The following is a 22,403-nucleotide window of genomic DNA, read 5'->3' on the forward strand; positions in this document are numbered from 1 at the left end:
GTGTGTGTGCATACACACAGGCTGATCTTCACATGATTTTCTTCTGCCATAAATGTGTTTTTGGAGCTTGTTGTGGAACTCATAACTACACTATACCCAGTGACGCATTTACCTGTAATTCATTTCTTCTTATTTTTTATTTATTTGCAGAGCAAACTAAAAGCAGGAATCAGCACCAAAGATGAAGAGCTGAAAGGATACCAATACAGTGCGTATTAACCATGTGTTAAGGGAAGTCCTTCGTCTGCTGTTGACCTCAGTATCATAAAACACACTTTTATGTAAATAGAAGTAAATCCCAGTTCTCATTGTCAAGCTCCTTACAGACACATAACCCCTAACAATAAAATCCAGAAGTTCACTTCATTTATAAATAGTGTTTATCTTTTGTCATTTAACTCATTTGCTATATTGTGTAGTTTTGGCATGACTACAAAATTAATTATTTATTACTCCACATCGTAAAAGGAGATCGATTTATTTGTACTTATTCAAAACCTAAGTAAATGTTTGTGAGACACTGTATACCCACAAATCTTAACAGTCCCATGCTATTGGCTGTCTCATTTGTCTTGAACACACCCTAACTGTCAGTCTGCTGTGATCTTGTTTTGACAGGGGTAAATATACTAGTTTAATATACCATGTGTGCTGTTTACTTTAAGACCTGTATCCTTAAATAGACACTGTATATTATTGTAGTTGGATCACCTCCAATCTTGTATCTTGTACAGTTTTCAAACCCATCTTTGCTTCTGCCAAGATGTGCATTAATCCAAATGCAGAGGTTGAGCTGAAGTCTCCCAAAGCAAGCTTCCAGCTGGAGGTGCAGAACATTGCCATAGAGATGACCAAACCTCAGGTCCGGACCCCCAGCTTGCAGTTCGCTCACCCAACACACACCTCCGTCCCCCGAGACATGTCCGCCATGTGTGTAAATAATGAGAACAACCTCGTGTCTTTTTTTTAGTACCTGTCTATGGTGGACCTGTTGGAGTCCGTGGACTGTATGGTTAAAAATGCTCCCTACAGGAAGTTCAGACCACATGTCCCGGTACACAAACATGCCAAACTGTGGTAAGTATTTAACATCTTTGGTGCTGATTGGTAGGACAATTATTTGGTTTCCTTTTGTTATAGTCTGCTCTGATTGGTCAAATTGATCCTGTTATTATTTTTTCATGTTCTTTTTATTTTAGGGGTCTGTGTGTGCCGTGCTCTGATTGGTAGGTTTCTGTCATTACTTCACAGGTGGAGGTATGCCATCTCCAGTGTGTTGGAGGTAAATATAAAGCGCTACAAGGAAATGTGGAGCTGGACACACATCAGGAAACACAGACAGACGCTGAAGGCATACAAAACTGCACACAGAGCCAAGCTGAGCCAGAGCAAAGTCCGGGAAGACACGGAGAAACAGATCCTGGTACTGCAAAAACACCTCTGGTACCTGCCTGAGAAATATAGCAGGATGGAGAAATGTGTGTGCAGTACAGTGCTAACATGCTTTATCTGCTAGGAACTGGAGAAACGTCTGGATGTGTTCAACATCACACTGGCCAGGCAGCAGGCACAGATGGAGGTACAAGGACCATGTGCTGCACCTACAGCTGGAGATCTCCACCCTTCAGACCTTCATCGCTCTGTGTTCTTACTTGCTTCAGATGGTTCGCTCAGGACAGAAGCTTGTTGCCAAGAAGGGAGCAGCACAGAAACAGGGAGGAGGAGGAGGGGGAGGGTTTCTCAGCAGTTTCTTTGGCAGGAAGGAAGGGAAGAAGAGAGAACAGGAAGAGGAAATGACAGAGCAGGAGAGTGAGTTCTGCTGAACTACAAATGAATACATAGCTTCATATTCACTGTGTGTGTGTGTGTGTGTGTGTGTGTGTGTGTGTGTGTCTGTGTGTGTCTGTGTGTGTGTGATTGAGTGTGAGTAAAGGCTATCTGCTGAACTACAAACAAATGCAAAGCTTCATTTTCACTGTGTGTGTGTGTGTGTGTGTGTGTGTGTGTGTGTGTGTGTGTGTGTGTGTGTGTGTGTGTGCGCGCATGAAGGTATAGATACGATCATGACTGCTGAAGAGAAAGCAAAGTTATACACAGCCATCGGCTACAGTGAAAGTTCCCACAACCTGACATTACCCAAAGATGTTCGTATCACATATTTACATATTTACACCACAAACAAGGGTTCTGAATAAAATTGAGTTTGAGAATTTTGCTGAAACAGTCTGAGACACCTTATACATTACTTGAACATTTTCTTTAATTCTGTGTTTGTGTTAATTGAAATCCTTTTTTTTTTTTTTTGTTGCTTAAACGTGTATTTATTTCATAACATGCTAGTTGCTTTGACATACTGATGAATGGTTATATTGTGCATGTGCACGCATGCGTGTGTGTGTGTCTGTGTGTGTGTGTGTTTGTAGTATGTAGCAGTGATTATGAATTTCAAGTTGTTACGGACGTCAGTAACGGTGCGTGAGGAGATAAGAGTTCCAGAGATCCTGAAAGTGCAGATGATTGACCTCAGTACCACCATCTCCCAAAGACCAGGAGCACAGGCCATAAAGTAACACACACCAAACACATACTTACACACACACGTACAGATGCGCACACACACATGCACAAAATCATGAAATCACACACTCACAAGCAGACACACACACACAAATATGCATGCACACTAACACACACACACAGACACAATTACATAAACGCACACACATACAATCACATAGGTACACTCTCTCACACACAACAGACATTAGTGGATAACGTGTGTGTGTGTGTGTGTAAGGGTGGAGGCCAGTCTGGAGCACTGGTTCGTGACAGGGCTGCAGCAGCAGGGCCAGGTCCCATCACTCATCGCCTCTGTGGGGGACTCGTGTTCCTCTCTGCTCAGTGTGCTGTTTGAGCTCAACCCAGAGGATAGTCCTGCAGATCAGCTCCTCCATGTGCACTCCCAGCCTGTGGAGATGATCTACGATGCTGTGAGCACACTCTCACTCACACACAGTCACACACATACTTTCGAGTGCACACACACACACACACACACACACACTCTCTCTCTCACATACACATACACACACACACACACACACACACACACACACACACACACACACACACACACACACACACACACACACACACACTCTCTCTCACACACAAAAAATCATGACTGCCCCTCAACCATGCAACCCCCCCACAGACTCCTGTACACAGGCATTAAAATATTCAGACATCTTATCACACAGGGTGACAGGCCAATTGCATCACAGTGACAACACATTTATTGCAGCCCACTGATTAAAGCTTTTGATATCATTTTTACGTAATTGTTATCAAGCTCCTTCTTCACATCAAAGTTATATCATATAGATTTACATAAATGTTCTTGTTAAGCTTTTTAACAGACATGTTTAAAAGGAAATGGATGATGTCATGTATGAGGGTGTGTGAAAACATGCTATAAGTAACATGTAGAGTAAAGGACTGCCAGTCAAGCTGAGTAACGCTGCAACATGTAGTGACATGTGGAGTAAAGAACCATCATTCAAGCTGAGGCTTGCACTGATCAAGGTTGAGATGATTGCGACACACCAAACACTTTTAATGACCAAAGTGGAGGTATTAAACCTGACTTTCTCAGTGTTCAAGAAGTTATACTACTCTCCAATTGTTCTGTAGTCAAAGTGTCACCTCAGTGAGTCTTCTGCTGAAATACTGATTTGTATTTGTTTGTAGCTGACAATAAACAGCCTGGCAGACTTCTTTAAGACAGGAAAGGGAGTTGATCTGGAGGTGATCACCTCAGCCACGCTCAGCAAGCTGGAGGAGATAAAGGAGAAGACAGCTAGTGGTACACCCCTCACAGACACACCCCTCACCCCTCACAGACACACCCCTCACAGACACACCCCTCACCCCTTGCAGACACACCCATCATCACAAAGACACACCCCCTCCCACCTCTCTGTCCCCAGACGCAGCACCCTCCCTACATACACTTCTCTGCTTAGAGACACACCCCTCTGCCCAAAGATACACCCCTCAATCTGCTGACACACCCCTCACCTGTAATCACATTTAAATGAATATTCATGTAAATCTAATAAATGGATGTCACTTTGGCACTGTAGGTCTGTCTCACATTATTGAGACCCGTAAAGTTCTGGACCTGCGGATTGACCTGAAGCCATCCTACCTGCTGGTGCCCAAGTCTGGCTTTTATCAGAGCAAGTCAGACCTCATCATCATAGACTTTGGCAGCCTGCAAGTGAGTGTAAAACCTGTATGGTGTTTTAATGTCCGTGCTGTCTAATGCTGTGAATTCTGAATGTGTGTGTGTATGTGTGTGTGTGTGTCTTTGTGCATGCGTGTGTGTGTGTGTATCCTAGCTGAATAGCGTGGACCAGGGGTCTCATCAGCAGATATCTGCTAGTTTTTCCTCTCTGGAGGAGATTATGGACAGAGCGTACGAAAGATTCTCTCTGGAGCTTCGCAGTGTTCAAGTGCTCTACAGCAAATCAGGTAAACACCTGTTGGGATATGTAGTCACACGCCTGCTGGGATATTTAACAGAGAGCTTTGTGCTGGCCTTTTTCCTCTAGGGAGCACTGTTTCCCTTCATATTGTGCACTACTATTTATGGCTGCCTTGCCACTGTGCTCAATGTTCAACCAAACTGACCCAGTTGCAGCTGACATTTGCAAAGCAGAGACAGTGAGACAGCGAGACAGGTTCATAATGACACGGATGATGAATAATGAAACGTTGAGTTTTTGAAGTTTTGGAAACCCACTTTCCTTTTCTCTGGAACTTCGCTTTGTCTCCATATAATGTTTTTGATTCAGACGAAGATGCTTGTTTTTAATCAACAGTGTGTGTGTGCTGCTGTTAAAAACATCCAGCGGGGAGCAAAGGAGACATTTGAACCAGGAAAAGAACCTTAACCTGCATGTTTACATTTACATTTATGGCATTTAGCAGACGCTGTTATCCAGATCGACTTACAAAAGTGCTTTGTCATTTCCTCATAGAATACATCCTAGTACAGTACAGTACAGTAGGTTAGAGTCTAATTTACAAATGATCTAGAATACTGGGGATCGATAAGTACTAGAGTTAGTCAACATAGGAGCAATCAACATCAGTATAATAAACAATACCCTACAATAAGTACTAGAGTTTCATTTATTGAATGTTGGAGCAGTGTTATGGTCATTTCAAATTAAAATAAGCCTGACCCTGGACATGGACATGGCCTGCTCGCCTGGAAGGGTTCCAGCTGTAGATGTTTATCTTGCTTCTGGGTGATGTCATGCTGAAAGGTTTAGTGCAGCTGGGTCTTGACCTTTGAAGAGAGATTTGTAAACCAAACCTGTGTTTTTCTCACCAATTCACAAGTTAAAAAGTTTACCACAATTATGTTTCTGCATCAATTTTATTATAGTAGTGTTTATTTATTGTGTTTTACATGTAAATGAACACTTGCTGCCCTGATTAAAAGGTTATATTTTCTTGGGCGGCCTAAAACTGTTGTGCAGTCCTATATTTCAGTGAAAGATCAGATTGTGTGTCTGTGTGTTTTTCTACAGGTGAATCATGGAAAAGTGCTCGTACTCAGAGTTCATCCATCCAGCACATTCTCCGGCCCATGGACTTTACCCTGAACCTCGCCAAGTGCATAGTGGAGAAAGACTCACGCATGCCCAGGTCTCACACACAAAAACACGCACGCACATGCACAGACACACACACACGCGCGCACACACACTGTGACACACACTATGACACACACTCTCTGTCTCTCTCAAACACATGCGCACACACACACACACACACACACAAACACATTATTACACACAAACATACATAGAGTGGTGTGCAACACACACTCCCTCTGCACTCTGCCCCAGGTCTGATTCACGCTCACTTGTGTGCGCTTGGTTCTGCAGGTTTAAGGTGTCTGGAGAACTTCCTTTACTGCATGTGAAGATCTCCGATCAGAAGATCCAGGGGGTTCTAGAACTAGTGGACAGTATTCCCCTCCCCCACCCTGTATCAACCCCACCCTCCTCCCCAACCCACAGGGTACAAGAACACACACACACACACACATACAGAGTCTGCAATATTAAACAATACAGTTTTAAGTTAATTAAATCTGTGTGTGCCTGTGTGTGCGCGCGCGCGTGTGTGTGTATGTTTGTAGGCACGAGTGATGCCGTTAGCAGGCGCCAGGCCAAGGGTGCTGAGCTTAGATCCATCAGCCCTCCCGTATTCCACTGAGTCAGGTTTGTGTGTGTGTCTGCTCAAGTAGAGTCTGAATAGAGCCACTGACTATGAGCTACAGTTTTGCTGGGTTAAGGTGTTAATGTTCTGTACCAGCTAAAAAAAGCGTGCGTGTGTGTGTCTGTACCAGCTAAAAAAAGCGTGTGTGTGTGTGTCTGTCTGCGTGTGTGTGTGTGTGTGTGTGTGTGTGTGTGTGTGTGTGCTCAGACTCTGAAGAGGACACCAGTGAAAGGTCTCCAGATGAAGATGGTCAGAGATCAGTCCAGGAAGACCTGACTGATGTTCAGTTCAAATTTGAAATCAAAACGGTAAGGATGAGGGATGTCCAAGAGTGTTGGTTTTTTTTTTTGTTTGTTTTTTTTTTTTTTTTTTTTTTTTTTATGAAGGAATTGTTTATCAGACTGACAGGTTTGTTTGAGTTTGCGTCTGTATACACTTATCTTTGCACTAGTGTTTAGCAGTATATGTGCAGTATATGTGTAAGTATTGATATATGTGAATTTGTGCATGTATGTGTGCAGGTCCTCCTTGAGCTCACCCGTCAGACTGCGATGGAGGAAACAGTTTTGGCTCTGAATGTGTGTAATTTGGGTGCAGAAGGGAAGATGAGGACTTATGACTTCACTGTGACCTCATACCTGCGCAAGATAAACCTGGACTACTGTGAGACGAGAGGTGCAGACACGCACGCACACACACCATGTACTTGTGTTATAAAATTCAGCATATTAGTCTGAATGTTTTCTTATGATTTTGCTCTATACTTTACAAACTCTGCTTATCTGGTCTCTCTCTCTCGTCCTCGCTCACTCAATCAATCTCTGTGGGTGTGGGTAACTCAGATCAGCCACTCCATCTAATTAGCTCATCAGACAAACATGGATCTGATCTGCTGAAAGTGGAGTACATCAAAGTAAGCACTCAGTTCCTACTTCTGAAAACACTTTTTATGTGTGCATGTGAGTGTTCCTGTGACTGCTTCTGTATGTTTGTTTGCATGTGTGTTTTTGCGTGTGTGTGTTTTTGTGTGCGCATGCGTGTGCATGTGTGTGTGTGCGTGTGTGTGTGATTTACTGACTCTCTCTCCCATGCAGGCTGATGTGAGTGGGCCCAGTTTCCAGGGTCTGTTTGACAACACTGAGCAGACACTGAAGGTAAAGTAAAACATTCTAAGCAGCACATCACACTCAGTTAATTCAGTCAAACTGGTGCTTTCAATGACGTCATCTTGCCCAAATTTCACACTGTCCTCACACTAGTGTGTGCATGTGGAATTTCACACTGTCCTCACATCTGTGTATGCAGGTGGAATTTTCCTCACTCATGTTCATGCTTCACACCAGCGCTCTGCTGTCCACCATTAACTACCTGAACACAGCAGTCCCCCAGGACATCACTGCCTCTAGAGTTCAAGACACCCGAAGACAAGCTGACAGGACGGCAACTGGAAAAACAGGTGCACACATGCACACACAGTTACAAATGTGTGCATGCAAACATACAAATGTTTTCAATTATTTCAGACATTAATGGTTCTATCAGCATCTTTTGTGAATGTTGTATTTGTCTCTGTTTTGTAGGGTTATTTGTGGGTAATTAATTACATTTCTACCAATTTGTTTTGCACTGGTCTTGATATGACATGCGACATGACTTTGGAGAGCACAGTTTGCTTGTGAAGAGGCATGTTACCAACTAACTGGCTTCTGTGATGTACAGTGAGGAGTTTCTCCTCAGCATCACAGTAAAGGTATGACTGTTCTCTCCTAGTGTCTAAGGGAGGGAAGACCTCCACAGTGGTGCGCTTTAAGCTCTGTGCCATGTTGGGTTCATTTGGAGTGGTCGTCTGTGACGACCGAAGCAACATCGCAGATATCCGAGTCCAAGGTACAGTTCTGTGCAGAGCGTTCAGCTATGAAATGGAACATAATCCTCAAGCCTCAAATGCAGGTGCTATAACAATATAAATATCCGATATTCACCCTTTAATTGTGGAAGCATCACTGCACTGTAACAGTGGAACCTACCGGGCAGACTAAGAGTTTGGTTTGGAATGAGATTAAACTTGTCTACAGTTTAAACATAGTTGATGTTTGTCAGGTATTGATGCATCCGTGGTGGTCCAGGCCAAAGAGACAGAGGTGTTTGCTCGCCTGCGAGATATCATTGTGCTGGATGTGGACCCGAAAACAATACACAAAAAGGTGTGACATCAAGATCTGATGCATCTCAGCTAAAAGCACAGAGGCACACAGATTTTTGTAAAACATTTAGAAAACACTGGAATATTCTTTAACTTTAATTTACTTTTGTTTGAGGTAAATCTAAATCTGAATAGGTGGATTATGTGTGTACTGACAGGCAGTGTCTATAGTGGGAGAGGAGGTGTTCAGCTTCAAGATGATCTTGTACCCTGGAGCGACGGAGGGAAATGGTTACTCTGATGTGACTAAAGTGGACAGCAAAGTCACGCTGAGAGTCGGCTGCATCCAGATCGTTTACCTGCACAAGTTCCTCATGTCTCTACTGGTGAGAGTACATAAACCCTCACACACACCTCCCACATACCTCCCACACCCACACATACAACTCCCACTCTCACTCTCGCACACACACCTACACCCATACACTCACCATTCACACACTCATGCACCTTAAACACATGCTCACACACACACCTAATTGCAAATACCTATAATTTTGTTTTACATTTACAACATTTAGCTGACACTTTTATCTAAAGCGACTTAAAATTATGACTGAATACATCTTGAGTAATTGAGGGTTAAGGGTCTTGTTCAGGGACCCAACAGTGGCAACTTGACAGTGGTGGGACTTGAACTGGCAACCCTCTGATTACTAGTCCAGTACTTTAACTACTGCTGTCCCTCAGCGACATTCAGAGTTAATATGCATAAGAATAAAGTGCTACCACTAAATAGTTCTTAACCCAGTACAGTTTCTTTAAAATAAGTTACAATTGACAATTTTGGAGAATTTTCCATTAATAGAAACCCAAAGCCAAAGTTGGCAATTAGAGTCACAGAAGAAAGAAAGGTGGAGTGTTGTCTTTCAGCATTTTTTATGTTCAGTACAGGGTGGTGAGGTGTGACCTCAAATATAGTTTACTGATTGACTTGACATGAGACTCAAAATCGGTCAAAGTTTCAGGAACATTTTAAAGCTTGTGTGACTTGATGATAACGATGAGGAGCTTTTGACATTTTTACTGTATAAGTATAGATGCAACTGTCACGGAACGCTCACTTCCCACGAGTCACGGGGTTTGGCCCGGCACGTGAAGTGGGAGGATATTTGTTTGTGGCCACACCTGCACACACCTGCACCTTGTCTTGTGTTTATGTATATAAACCCATGTCCTTGTTTGCCGGGTGTTGGTCAGTGTTGATGTAGTGCCGTCATTGTTCAAGGTAGTCGTGTTCATTGTTCTGTTCAGTGTTAACCGTTAAGTTTTCACGTTTATTGCTTGTGTTATATGTGAGTGCCGTTATGTTTTATGTACTTAAATGTTCGTCCGTGTCGAGAGAGTCTGTGCATCCTGCTCCGCGCCCTTCGGCACTCGGGCCAGCACGTTACAGTAACAGTCTATCACACAGCAGAAAGAAACATAACAACAGCCAGTCAGTCAGTTTTGGGTTGTACGTCAAAGTACTTGCCTATTTCCTGACACAAAGCATCATGTGTGCTACCAGCAAGAAGGCTCTAAAATTAGGAAAAGACAAGTGGACCCTGCGAGTGGCCTGAAAGTGAACGTGAACTCATGATATTCTCCGAAGCTGATGAAAGTGTTGACAAAAAAGTTTACCACAATATCAGTTATATGGAAGTTGCTTGGATGTGGGAAAAGCAGTGAAGCACAGGTTAAGATGGTTTGCAGAATACATCACTGGGAAACACAACTCTTACAGATAGACCACAACCACGGTGTGAACCATGGTGTGAACATTTTATCTGCGCTTACTCTACCAAAACAACAATAAATAGTGTCGTCTTTTGTGGTCATTACCCCATATTAAAGGTAGTTAAAATGATGTTTGAATATTGATCAATATTAATCAATTCAATATTGATCAATATGGGGAAAAAATGTTGTGATCATATTTTTGCCATATGCCCCAGCTGTACTGTAGTGCTCTACACATGAACTGGCAGTAAGCACTTTCCTTAGTGAGTAAAGCACAACTCCCTCAGCCAGCAGAAGAACTGATCACACTAGTTATTTTAGACAGAGATTAGTACTTAATTCTTGCCACAGATGAAATGATTTACTAGATGTGTCCGACATTCCTCTAGATGTGTGTCCGACATTCCTCTAGATGTGTGTCCGACGTTCCTCTAGATGTGTGTCCGACGTTCCTCCTAGATGTGTGTCCGACGTTCCTCCTAGATGTGTGTCCGACGTTCCTCCTAGATGTGTGTCCGACGTTCCTCCTAGATGTGTGTCCGACGTTCCTCCTAGATGTGTGTCTGGCGTTCCTCCTAGATGTGTGTCCGACGTTCCTCTAGATGTGTGTCCGACGTTCCTCTTTGTGTTGCTGTTTTTCTGATGCTACTTTATTTCGCTTCTTTTCTCTCCTCTTTGTTGTGTCTTGCTTCCAGGATTCTTTTAGCTCTCACTACTCTGCTGATGAGGTACAGGCCTGGGCGCCATTATAAGCTCTTAGAGCTGCACCTTCACCGTTAATGCACCTTTGCACACCCAGAGCATTTTAACTGTGCTTTACAGTGTGAGGTTACAGTGTATTATTATACAGTGTAACATTAACATTATTAACATATTGTAAGGTGTAACATTATTATCATTATTAACATATTATTGTAAGGTGTAACGTTATTAACATTAACATATTATTGTAAGGTTATTAATGTTATTAACGGATTATTGTAAAGTGTAATGTTATTAACATTATTAATGTATTGTAAGGTGTAACGTTACATTTTGTCTTCATTACATAATGGGGATATTAAAGAATGCTGTTGGTTAAAATCAGAATTGCTAAATCTATGCAAAACTATGGTTATAAAAGCAGAAATGGGTCTTCCTTTCTTTTTTCTTTCAGACAGCAGAAGTAGATTGATTGGCTGCGCATTGTTTTTCTGATCTTGATTTGTCATGCTCTAATTGAAATGGAAATCATTGATAAATTGATTATTACATTTCTTATGACGGAATACTCAGTGAAAGTGGACTTGTATGAATAACTTGTATCTGTGTCATTGTCATTGTTTTATGGACTTGCTTGCATGTGTGTTTGTCTTTTGTTTTGTGATGCCATTAATACTAAAGTGCTCTGGGTTTGGAATGTCAGCACGAGGAGAAAGACTGTACTGCCAACACACTTCCATGTGTGGCAGATTTAAATCACATTTACAGACTGTCTTCTGCCATAATCTACCATGCTTTCCAAATCCTTCTTCACCAATCACAACTTCACCTCCAGCTTTTATTCAAATTTGCAACTTTTTTGTAAATTTGGTTGTCAGAGCTCAAAGAGGATAAGAGCATTCCTGCATGAGGTTTCCCTGTTTATTTTAACAGGCTTCCCCATCAACACCTCCCACTTTCCACAGACCTCTCCGAGTCTCTGAGCTGACAGTTAAACCATGGCTCATACACACTTGCTCCTCAGTTTTACATCAGATCACTTGCTAATTGTCATTCATGTTTCCTAGACATTTGTGGACAACTTCCAGACGGCCAAGGAGGCGCTGAGCGCAGCTACAGCCCAGGCAGCAGAGAAGGCTGCCTCCAGCGTCAGAGACTTCGCTCAGAAGAGTTTCAGACTCTCCATGGACATCAGACTAAAGGCCCCGCTCATCATAATCCCCCAGTCTTCCATGTCCCATGATGCCCTTGTGGTGGACCTGGGTCTCATCAACGTTAGCAACAGCTTCGCTCTGCTTCAGGCTGAGGGCTTCCCTCTCCCAGCCGTTCAGGAGACCATGGACATCAAGTTGACGCATCTCAAATTATCCAGGTTAATGTTTTGCCTGAATTGGTTTTCTGCTAGTAATAGCATTACCTTCTAATGTGGTTATTGTTTTCTTTAATATCCCTGATTAAAGCCACCTTCCGAGATTTCAAAGCAACTAGTCTAGAACTTTAAGAAAAGTGAGAATCCTGTCAGTTCAGAATTTTGTCTTGTTTTCCTGTTTGCAGGATGGTTCTGAGGCGTGATGACCCTCAGGCCGACATCCAGATCCTGCAGCCGGTTAATCTGGAGCTACTGGTGAAGCGTAACCTGGCTGCCTCCTGGTTCACCAAGATCCCTGGAGTGGAGGTCAAAGGAGGCCTGAAGTCCATGAATGTGAGTTTGACCCACTGGTGAACCAGTGAACCTATGTTGCACGTAGTATCTTAGATTCATCAGGATTTAGCTTTTTACTAATTCATTGCTAAATGTAATTCATTAATAAACATGAAGTGTGCAGTGCTTTAAATTTTCAAAAAGGTTGTTTCCTGTGAGAAACAAATGTGCCTCCTGGATGTGGTAGATTGTTCTTGGCCAGGAAGACTTGAGTGTGTTGATGGGGATTCTAGCAGAAAACATCAGTGAGGGAAGCAGAACTTCATCCTCTGATGTGAAGAAACCGTTTAAAGGTAAAAAAAAAAAAAAAAATGCAACTGTCGCTCTGTTGGGCTTCATGTGCATTACCCAAACCTGCTACACACCATGTACATTACCCAACCTCCTACATATACGTTGCTTCCCTGTGTTATACAGATAAAACTGAAACAAATGAAGACCTCAAAGAGACACTTCCTGTGGAGACAGAAACTCAGCCAGCTCTTTCCAATGGAAATGTCAGTGAGAACATTGTCAGTGTTCTGCTCAACTTTGAAATTATGGAGGTACAGCAAAAGATCTGATCGTATCTATATTTGTTCATCTATGTTCATATATTGTTCATCTATGTTCATCTATATTTGTTCATCAACGGATTGTTATGAATAGCTTTTTCATCATTATATTGTTGGATTTTTATAATTCACCATGTTTAATTATGTAGTTCAGTATTTATGCATTCTCAACACCATGTTTAATTATGTAGTTCAGTATTTATGTATTCTCAACACCATGTTTAATTTTGTAGTTGGGTGTTTGGTATTCTCAACACCATATTTAATTATGTAGTTGGGTATTTAAGTATTGTCAGCACCATGTTTTAATTATGATGGGTATTTAGGTATTTGGATAGTTAAGCACGGTTACATTCCCTGTGTAGGTAACGGTGATGCTGAAGAAATCAAAGCATGGACATGAGAATCCCTTCCTGGTGGTCCATGTAGCTCAGCTCGGAATTGATACCCAAGTGCACAAATATGACATGCTGGCCACCACGTACATCAAGACAATCTCCATGAAGTGCCTGGAGTTTACAGGTGAGTAGGTTGGTGTAGAGCGATATCTATGGTAAAACATTTCAATTCCTTTAAACATTTCAGCCAACTTTGGTCTAAAACAGAGGTTTCTGTACACTATACCAGCCACTTGCTTATGGTGATCCATGTACACTCTGACTCCTAGCATCTTGCATCATGCTGTTATGTGTTGGATTGTGTCGGGCATCTTTGCACAGCCTGCATCTGGGGTCCTGCCTGGTGTGGTGGATGCAGCCTCTGTTGATCTTGTATTCAGAGCTTGTTCCTTTGCTGCCATAATTAGTGCCTCTGTGCTGAGTTTCAATCCAGCCATTTAGGTGATGATGTATATCTGATGACTGGAAGTGTGGAGGTGTTGATTATATCTGATGACTGGTAGTGTGGAGGTGTTGATTCTATCTGATGACTGGTAGTGTGGAGGTGCTGATATATATCTGATGACTGGTAGTGTGGAGGTGTTGATTATATCTGATGAATAGTAGTGTGGAGGTGTTGATTATATCTGATGACTGGTGTTGTGGAGGTGTTGATATATATCTGATAACTGGTAGTGTGGAGGTGTTGATTATATCTGATGACTAGTAGTGTGGAGGTGTTGATTCTATCTGATGACTGGTAGTGTGGAGGTGCTGATTCTATCTGATGACTGGTAGTGTGGAGGTGTTGATATATATCTGATGACTGGTAGTGTGGAGGTGTGGATTATATCTGATGACTGGTAGTGTGGAGGTGTTGATACGTGATGAAAGCCTGGATCATGTTCTTCCCATTCAGCTGGCTTAGTGCTCTGAAGTGTATTTTGTAGAGCAACATGTTAAACACCTCAGGGTTTTGTGTGAGTGTGAAAAAATGATTATTCTATTCAAATGTTTGATGTGGGTAAAATTCATTTCATTGCTATGTGGACAATCAAACTTGGTGCCTGTCTCAGCAAACCTTGGGTACATGATGCACTTGCAGGATAAAGATGTAATATAATCCTTTGACGCACCATTCACACAGATTTTACACGCCTTTTATACACTGATCAGGGCCCAAATTGAGTAGTGACACCGTTCCCCCTTTTTTCCTACTGTTGTCCCAGATTCGTGTGGGGAACCCCTGTGCATTCTGAGCTCCTCTGCACAGCAGGGGGCAGAGCTGCTCAAAGTGCAGTTTGTCAGGGTAGGTAAAAATATGGCATGGTGTATTCAGCAAGGCCTTTGATGCTTATTGTTTTTACAGGATTGAACATGCAGAATCATTTGTAATTATTTTAGTAGATCTTTCATCATTGCGTTGTTGCAATAGAAATATCTGTGAACTTTCTACTCTAACACTGTTAATGTTTCTAATGTGGTTTGTTGAACAGGCTGATCGAAATGGACCAAATTTTGCTTCTGTTTTCAAGAATATAGAACAGATTATGGATGTAAGTTTTCATTAGTTCATTATTTAATTAATGTTGAAGCATTTACGAGGCTTGTGTTCTTACCCAGCATGCTTAATTGGCATATAATGCGTGTGTGCGTGCGTGCGTGCACATGTACATGTGTGTGTAGGTTACTTTCTCCTCCTTGGACCTGATGTTACACACTGAGGTTCTCCTCTCCATCATGGACTTCCTGTCTGCTGCCATGTCCTCCAAACACCTGCCTGCATTGGAGAAAGATGCGAGGAGAAGTGAAGATGTGAGAACAATCTCAGCCAAGTCCAGTACGAGTGTAACCACGCTTGCACACACATGCATACACACACACACACACACACACACACACACACACACAAAACACTCTCACTCATACTCACTCATACTCACTCATAATAAGTCATATATAATCTGTGTTGTGCCTACACATAAAGTAAATACACATATTCACAAGAGCGCAGGAACACACACATCTGCATCTCTGTTCCTGCCCCAGTGGTGGTGAGCTCCCCCTCTGATGGTGATGTCATTGACCTGAAGGTGGACATGCGTCTGGGTGCTTTCAGTGTGCTGGTGTGTGACCAAAGCTGCAACATGGCCGACATCAAGATTCAGGGTCAGATTCCTCTACGTTCTCTCCTCTACCCCTCAGGCCAAGTGCCTTTACAGGAGTTTTTGTGTGTCCTACTTGTTCAAATGTGTATTAAAATGCCAGAATTGGATAACGTTATCTGTTGATTAGCATTAGCGCCTAATTAGCATTGGGTGAATGCTGTGACATTAGCAATATTTTTAAATGAGCTGTAGGTGGTCAAGTGAGTTGAAAAGAACCCACCATGTCCTGCTCATAGGTCTGCACGGCGCCCTACTCCTGCAGGGCACTCAGACACACATGTCTGCCAGGCTGCGAGATTTCATCGTCATTAATGTGGATCCAAAAACCATTCACAAGAAGGCAAGTCAGAAGTGTCACAGTATCTACAGTGTCCAAGTCTCCACAGTGTAGACCTCTGTATAATTACTGTTACTTTAGTGCCTCTTTATTCTGTGTGTTTTCTCTCTAGGCCATCTCTATTGTGGGTGATGAGGTTTTCAGTTTCAGTTTGAGTTTAACCCCTAAAGCCACAGAAGGGGCTGGATACACGGACACCTCAAAGGTGGATGGCAAGATCAGGCTCAGTGTGGGCTGCATTCAAGTGGTGTATCTGCACAAGTTTACCATGTCGCTGCTGGTGAGTGTGTGCCTGACCCAAACCCTCACTGGCCCAGAGCCCCCAGTAACGAAACCAAGAACCCCCCAGTAACAGAACAAAGAACCCCTGAGTAACAGAACTTTTGTGATGGTTTTATTTAAACATGGTGGTGTGTATTTCAACATGAACTGATTTGTAATTATGTACTGAGTAAGTTTAGAGTCTGATTTGGGTTCGGCTTGGTGTGGACTGACTTGGGTTTAGGGTGTAGGATGCGAGACTGTACTGACTCAGACGGAAGTGCAGCTCCGTGTCCACGTCTACTTCTTTGACTTCAACAGAATTTTAGTAACAACTTCCAGATGGCCAAGGAGGCACTGAGCACGGCTACGGCCCAGGCAGCAGAGAAGGCTGCCTCCAGCGTCAGAGACTTCGCTCAGAAGAGTTTCAGACTCTCTATGGACATAAGACTAAAGGCCCCGCTCATCATAATCCCTCAGTCCTCCATGTCCCATAATGCCGTGGAGGCCGACCTGGGTCTCATTACTGTGAGCAACAGCTTTGCTCTGCTTCCTGTTGAGGGTTGTCCACTCCCTGCTGTCATAGATGACATGAACCTGGAGCTCACTCAGCTCAAGCTCTCCAGGTGAGAACATGCTCAGCATTCTCGTGCTTTCTTCCCTGCTCCATTATTATAAACTCAGTCATTTTATTCTTTTGTCTTTCTTTATCTCAAAATTTGGTTTAATAATCCTGATGGGTTTTTAGAATCTTTGTGGAGAAGAACTCAGCCCAGCTCAGGACGGAGCTCCTGCAGCCCGTCAACATGGTGTTGTCCGTCAGGCGGAACCTGGCTGCTAGCTGGTACCAGGACATGGCTGGTCTGGAGCTGGATGGAGATCTGAAGCCCATGAAAGTGAGTCCACATCTTCCTGCTTTTATGCAGCAATCGTGATTCTGAACTGGAGAAAAGCCTTGTTTTTCTCAAGCATCACTGATAATGTGCATAACTCCTCTAAGGATTGTGTTACCCAGCTGTAGTGTGTACTGCAGGACTCCAGTCACTGGCCATGAGAGTCTCTGCTGGTCTGTGTGTTGAAGGTGGCTTTGAGTCAGGATGACCTGACAGTCCTGCTGAAGATCCTGACGGAGAACATTAGTGAGGCCAGCAGTGTCCAGCCCCCCCAGAGCCTGAACGCAGCGGGGAAACCAGCACCCGTGGCAGTCACACCTCACACTCTCATAGGTAACATACACACCGCTGCTCACACACTGGTTACACCTGGCCTTTAATAGACTGATGAGAGAGTGGACTGATGTGAGTATGCAAATGTGTGCCTGTTCCTCTGAGCATGGTTTGTGTCTCCTTTGTCGAGGTGAGCATATGGTGTGTGTGTGTCTGTTCCTCTGAGCCTGGTATGTGTCTCCTTTGTCCAGGTGAGCATGGTGTGGAGAAGCAACCAGAAAGCAAGTCCACAGAGGCTGAGCTGGTGGAGAGTGTGAAGTTCAGTTTCAATGTTGAATCTCTGGGTCTGGTACTTTACAGCAATGATCCCACACAGGTGTGTGTGTGTGTGTGTGTGTGTGTGTGTGTGTGTGTGCGCGTGCGCGCGCGTGCGTGCGTGTTTCATTCATAACCAGTGTTACTGTTTTGTGGTGTACATGCATTTTTGTTTGATAGCTGTGTGAATGAATCTCTGCCTGTGTGCTGTAGGCTGGTGTTCACCAGGAGGACTTGTGTCTAGGGGAGTTTATGCTCTGTAAGATGAAGGCTACTGGGAAGATGTTTAATAACAGCAGTCTGGAGGTTTCCACCATCCTCACCACCTGCAGCCTGGATGACAGGAGAGCCAACGTTGAAAGAGTCACATCCAGGTGGTGCACACATACATTCTCTCTCGCATGCACACGTAGACACTCACATGCATGGACATGCACGCACACACAGTATGGACTAGCACACACACATTTCAATATAGTGTATTATTTCACTTGTCAAATTATCCATTTAAATTATGCATCTCCATATTACATGATTGGAAGTCAGTTAAAAATGTAGATTTTTTTCCCCCCCATTTCCCCTAGTCAGAGTGTCTCTGTGTCTGATTGGCTGTCAGGATGCTGGGGAGGCGTGATGAAGAGAGTTCTGATGCCATGATAGACGTGACGTTCTCGCAGTGTGCAGACGAGCGTTCGGTGGTGGCTGTGCTGCAGAAACTCTACCTCTGTGCCAGCGTGGAGTTCCTCATGGCTGTGGCGGACTTCTTTATACAGGCCCTGCCCCAGGCCCCGCCCCTGCCATCAACCACAATGCTGGACAAACCCAGCCACCTGTCACTCAAACAGCTCTCAGAGAGACAGGGCCAGGCAGAGCCCAGTGCAGGTAGCAGCATACACAGCTAACACCTTCTCACACACACACACACACGCACACACTCCTGCTCACACCATCACACACACTTAGACAGTATCACTCAGTCTCTCCACAAAGATTCTGCCGAATGCCGCGAATATGAACAGAAGCGTGTTAAATGTCTGTGCGGCACATTTCTGCAGTTCTGTGTGTGCGTTATTACACATGTCTCTGTGAGGAGAGACCTTCACTGGAGTTTTGTGTTAGCTGTGTCTCAGAGGACCAGGCTGCGAGCCGTCATGGTGGACCCTGAGGTGGTGTTTGTGGCCAGTCTGGTGAAGGCGGAGTCACCTGCACTAGTCTCCTCCTTCCAGTGTGATGTCAGTGTTGTCATGCAGCAGGACACCCAGCTGACGGCCAACGTGAGGGGCCTCAAGGTTCTGGCCTGCCCCTTCATCAGGAAGAAGGACAGCAAGGCTGTCACCACTGTACGTCTGCACCTCCACCTGTTATTACACCTCCACAAATTACACCCACCTGCTATTACACTTCCACCTGCTATTACACTTCCACCTGCTATTAAACCTCCACCTGTTATTATACCCACATATTACACCTCCACCTGTTATTACACCTCCACCTATTACATCCACCTGTTTTTACACCTCCACCTATTACACCCACCTGTTATTACACCTCCACCTATTATTACACAACAGTCATGCACATATACAATAGTCATGCATATTCAAACACTGATTTCATATTGATATCACATTTGCTGATGAATTAAACATTTTTTTGTCTGTACTATAGTATTCTTAGTTGTTATTCATTATGTTTCTAATATTTCAGGTGCTCAGACCATGTTCTGTTGTGTTGGAGGCCAGAAAGTCAGGACACGCCCCGCTGACGGGCTCCGTGACTGTACAGGAGGTCATCGTGAAGGTGAGCTGCAGTCCTGCAGTGATTGGTTGTCAGCGCGGGCGGGACGGTGTCGATCTCTGGACTTCCCTCCTTCTCCCTGCGTGTTCTCAGGTCTCCCCAGTGATCCTCAACACCGTGATGACCATAACTGCAGCCATGACTCCCAAACCCCTTCAGGAGCAGACTGAGAAGACTGAGGACGTGTGCTCCCTGTGGGCTGTGAGGAACATCTACTCCTGCAACCACTGGTTCCTGGGCGTGGAGAGTGCGACCGAGGCTGTCGAGAACTTCCGTGAGGCGGACAGCAGCAGCCAAGAGGGCGAGAGCTTCAAGGTGGAGGTGAAGGTGGTGCAGGTGACTGTGGAGTCGGGCCAGGGTCACCGCACCACCCCTCTGCTGCTGGCTGAGTCCTCCTTCAGCGGCTGTGCCAGGAACTGGTCTTCCCTCCTCAGCCTGTCTGCGGATATGACGCTGGAGGTGTGTGTGTGTGTGTGTGTGTGAGAGAGAGAGAGAGAGAGAGAGAGCTGTAATCTGGTCTGGTGAGGTGCTTTGTATTGACCTCTGCTGTGTTTCAGGTGAACTACTTTAATGAGACTCATGCAGTGTGGGAGCCCTTCATAGAGAGAGTGGACAACGGTACACGGCGCTGGAACCTCACAGTGGAGGTGCTGCTCCACCTTACTTACCTTTCCTATACTGGTCGTTTTACGTTTCTTGTAGTCATCATTTACTGAGGTTTGGGGTGTGTCTTCTTTGTCTTCTTGTGTTCTTGGAGTTTGTCTCTCTGTTCTGTCTTTACTTGTCTTCCATTTCGAACTGCCTTGAGTTTTGTGTCTGTGTGTAGATGAAGACGAACCCTGTTCGGGACAAGAGTCCTGTTCCTGGTGATGACTTCATAATGCTGCCTGATCCGTGCACTGCCATCAGCATCTGCTCCAAAGACACTATGAACATCACAGTGTCCAAGTGCTGTCTAAACGTCTTCCATAACCTTGCCCAGGTAAACCCTAACCCTAGTCGTTAACCCTAACCTTAGTCGTTAACCCTAACCCTAGTCCTTAATCCTAACCTTAGCCGTTAACCCTAACCCTAGTCCTTAATCCTAACCCTAGTCGTTAACCCTAACCCTAGTCCTTAACCCTAACCCTAGTCCTTAACCCTAACCTTAGTCCTTAACCCTAACCTTATCTGTTAATCCTCATCCTAGTCCTTAATCCTAACCCTAGTTGTCCCTCTGAAGATTAATGTAAGGTTGGGTATTAGTTTTCTTCTCACTTCCATCTGGGAAACGGGACAGAACTGCTGGTACTCGGACCACAAGATTCAGAGACAGTTTTGGTCAGATGGCTCAATATTCACTATATTTCCCTTATTATTTTATTTTCTGGACTTTTAATGAAGAGATTTGACTCGAAGTCTGTTCAGTTAGAATTAGTGTCACCTGATTCCAGAGAGTTTAATCACAGACTTGAGTACATTAAACCTGCTCTTAGCTGTCCTGCTCTCAATCAGACCTTATGTGTTAATGCATATAAATAAATAAATCAGATTTGACTGTACACTGTTTCAGCATGCCAAAACTTTACACACAGATTATGTACCGTGAATAACAAAACAAAATATTCCATGGATAAAATATTCCGTAGTTTTCATGTGTGTTGCGTTTTCTTGGGGCTTGATTGACAGGCTTTCTCTGAGAGCACTGCATCCACTTTCGATCCCACTGTGAAGGAAAAGGCTCCGTTCACCATCCGGAATGCTCTGGGAATTCCTCTCCTCATCCAGCACAGTGCTAATCTCTGTATGGTCAAGCCATCTGCTAAAGGCAAAGTGCATGAGGTGGCAGTGGGAGAGAGCGTGGACCTGGAGTACTCTATCTTTGAGTCTTCCTCAAGGGGAAAGCTGTCAGCACTGCAGAGACAGGAGAGCTGTCTGTTCAACCTCAGCATCGGTGGGCGTCTCCTAATCATAGTCCTAATCCTAATCTCGTGTGGGAATGCTGTTATCTGTTTAGTGGTTTCAAATCCTTTTCCCTGCTGCATGTCTGATGATGGTATTTAGCTCAAAAACAAGTATGCACGTCACAGCCTTCCTCTCTGGAAACATGTAGAACAACCAATTTAGATAAATCTGAATATACAGATGATCCTGAATTCATCATTTAAATCTGCCAAATCTAAGGTTGGATCGGTGGTCCTGCTGTGCTGGTGTGGGAATGTATGACCCTCTGACTGTGTGTGTGGTGGGTGTGCAGTGCCGGTGGGCTACAGTGAGATCTCCAGCGTCCCCGTGGATAAGCCTGGACGGCGGCTCTATAATGTGCGCCAGCCGGGCGCCGCACAGGCCGTGTCTGTGCTGCTGCAGATCAATGCCTCAGACGGCAACAAAGTGATGACCGTGCGATCGCCGTTACAGGCAAGTGTGTGGAGAACCCAAGAACCCCGATAAGCAGTGCTGATAGTGAGGGAGACGAGCAGGGTTACTTAACAGGGTCTCATCTACAAATGACATGACCTTGAGGTGGAGTGCTTATTATTATTATTATTATTATTATTATTATTATTAAGTGTTTTAGAATGAAACTTTAAGTCTAATCTGTACATAATGCAGAAGTAACTAAAATGGTATTGATGCTAATGTTGTTTTCTTTGGTCTGTTGTAGATAAAGAATCATTTCTCTGTGCCTTTTGCTGTTGTGAAGTTCTCACCAGAGATGGGTGGATTGCTTAATGTGGGTGTTGCTGAACCACAGAAAGAGTTTCATGTCACGCTGGACACTTACAGGTATGGAAGTTGTGATACAAGTAGTCATATAGT

General features: G+C 44.0%; 1 protein-coding gene across 12 annotated transcripts in view; it reads left to right on the forward strand.

Annotated features, from left to right (window-relative positions):
* vps13c (vacuolar protein sorting 13 homolog C) overlaps positions 1-22,403 on the forward strand; it is a 46,821-nt gene that overhangs the window by 7,211 nt on the left and 17,207 nt on the right. For 6 of the 12 annotated variants that reach the window (XM_035533096.1, XM_035533097.1, XM_035533115.1 and 3 more), the window contains 50 exons: positions 151-208; positions 735-862; positions 971-1,077; positions 1,252-1,423; positions 1,517-1,579; positions 1,662-1,809; positions 2,050-2,144; positions 2,424-2,566; positions 2,798-2,990; positions 3,751-3,865; positions 4,146-4,282; positions 4,404-4,536; positions 5,604-5,721; positions 5,964-6,099; positions 6,221-6,302; positions 6,508-6,608; positions 6,822-6,975; positions 7,143-7,213; positions 7,395-7,454; positions 7,606-7,756; positions 7,881-7,892; positions 8,071-8,187; positions 8,401-8,504; positions 8,662-8,829; positions 10,921-10,953; positions 11,995-12,299; positions 12,482-12,629; positions 12,817-12,922; positions 13,047-13,174; positions 13,549-13,705; positions 14,790-14,869; positions 15,057-15,116; positions 15,247-15,400; positions 15,610-15,729; positions 15,965-16,068; positions 16,178-16,345; positions 16,648-16,952; positions 17,075-17,222; positions 17,408-17,552; positions 17,744-17,868; positions 18,021-18,181; positions 18,424-18,689; positions 18,927-19,147; positions 19,515-19,607; positions 19,698-20,063; positions 20,162-20,251; positions 20,431-20,586; positions 21,273-21,537; positions 21,841-22,001; positions 22,249-22,370. In XM_035533096.1, coding sequence (XP_035388989.1) covers positions 151-208; positions 735-862; positions 971-1,077; positions 1,252-1,423; positions 1,517-1,579; positions 1,662-1,809; positions 2,050-2,144; positions 2,424-2,566; positions 2,798-2,990; positions 3,751-3,865; positions 4,146-4,282; positions 4,404-4,536; positions 5,604-5,721; positions 5,964-6,099; positions 6,221-6,302; positions 6,508-6,608; positions 6,822-6,975; positions 7,143-7,213; positions 7,395-7,454; positions 7,606-7,756; positions 7,881-7,892; positions 8,071-8,187; positions 8,401-8,504; positions 8,662-8,829; positions 10,921-10,953; positions 11,995-12,299; positions 12,482-12,629; positions 12,817-12,922; positions 13,047-13,174; positions 13,549-13,705; positions 14,790-14,869; positions 15,057-15,116; positions 15,247-15,400; positions 15,610-15,729; positions 15,965-16,068; positions 16,178-16,345; positions 16,648-16,952; positions 17,075-17,222; positions 17,408-17,552; positions 17,744-17,868; positions 18,021-18,181; positions 18,424-18,689; positions 18,927-19,147; positions 19,515-19,607; positions 19,698-20,063; positions 20,162-20,251; positions 20,431-20,586; positions 21,273-21,537; positions 21,841-22,001; positions 22,249-22,370 — 6,953 coding nt within the window. The remainder of the gene's footprint in view (positions 1-150; positions 209-734; positions 863-970; positions 1,078-1,251; positions 1,424-1,516; positions 1,580-1,661; positions 1,810-2,049; positions 2,145-2,423; positions 2,567-2,797; positions 2,991-3,750; positions 3,866-4,145; positions 4,283-4,403; positions 4,537-5,603; positions 5,722-5,963; positions 6,100-6,220; positions 6,303-6,507; positions 6,609-6,821; positions 6,976-7,142; positions 7,214-7,394; positions 7,455-7,605; positions 7,757-7,880; positions 7,893-8,070; positions 8,188-8,400; positions 8,505-8,661; positions 8,830-10,920; positions 10,954-11,994; positions 12,300-12,481; positions 12,630-12,816; positions 12,923-13,046; positions 13,175-13,548; positions 13,706-14,789; positions 14,870-15,056; positions 15,117-15,246; positions 15,401-15,609; positions 15,730-15,964; positions 16,069-16,177; positions 16,346-16,647; positions 16,953-17,074; positions 17,223-17,407; positions 17,553-17,743; positions 17,869-18,020; positions 18,182-18,423; positions 18,690-18,926; positions 19,148-19,514; positions 19,608-19,697; positions 20,064-20,161; positions 20,252-20,430; positions 20,587-21,272; positions 21,538-21,840; positions 22,002-22,248; positions 22,371-22,403) is intronic. The other 6 variants (XM_035533102.1, XM_027021797.2, XM_035533138.1 and 3 more) reach the window with 2 other exon arrangements.

The sequence above is a fragment of the Electrophorus electricus genome, chromosome 1, assembly GCF_013358815.1.
Source record: "Electrophorus electricus isolate fEleEle1 chromosome 1, fEleEle1.pri, whole genome shotgun sequence".
Taxonomy (NCBI): domain Eukaryota; kingdom Metazoa; phylum Chordata; class Actinopteri; order Gymnotiformes; family Gymnotidae; genus Electrophorus; species Electrophorus electricus.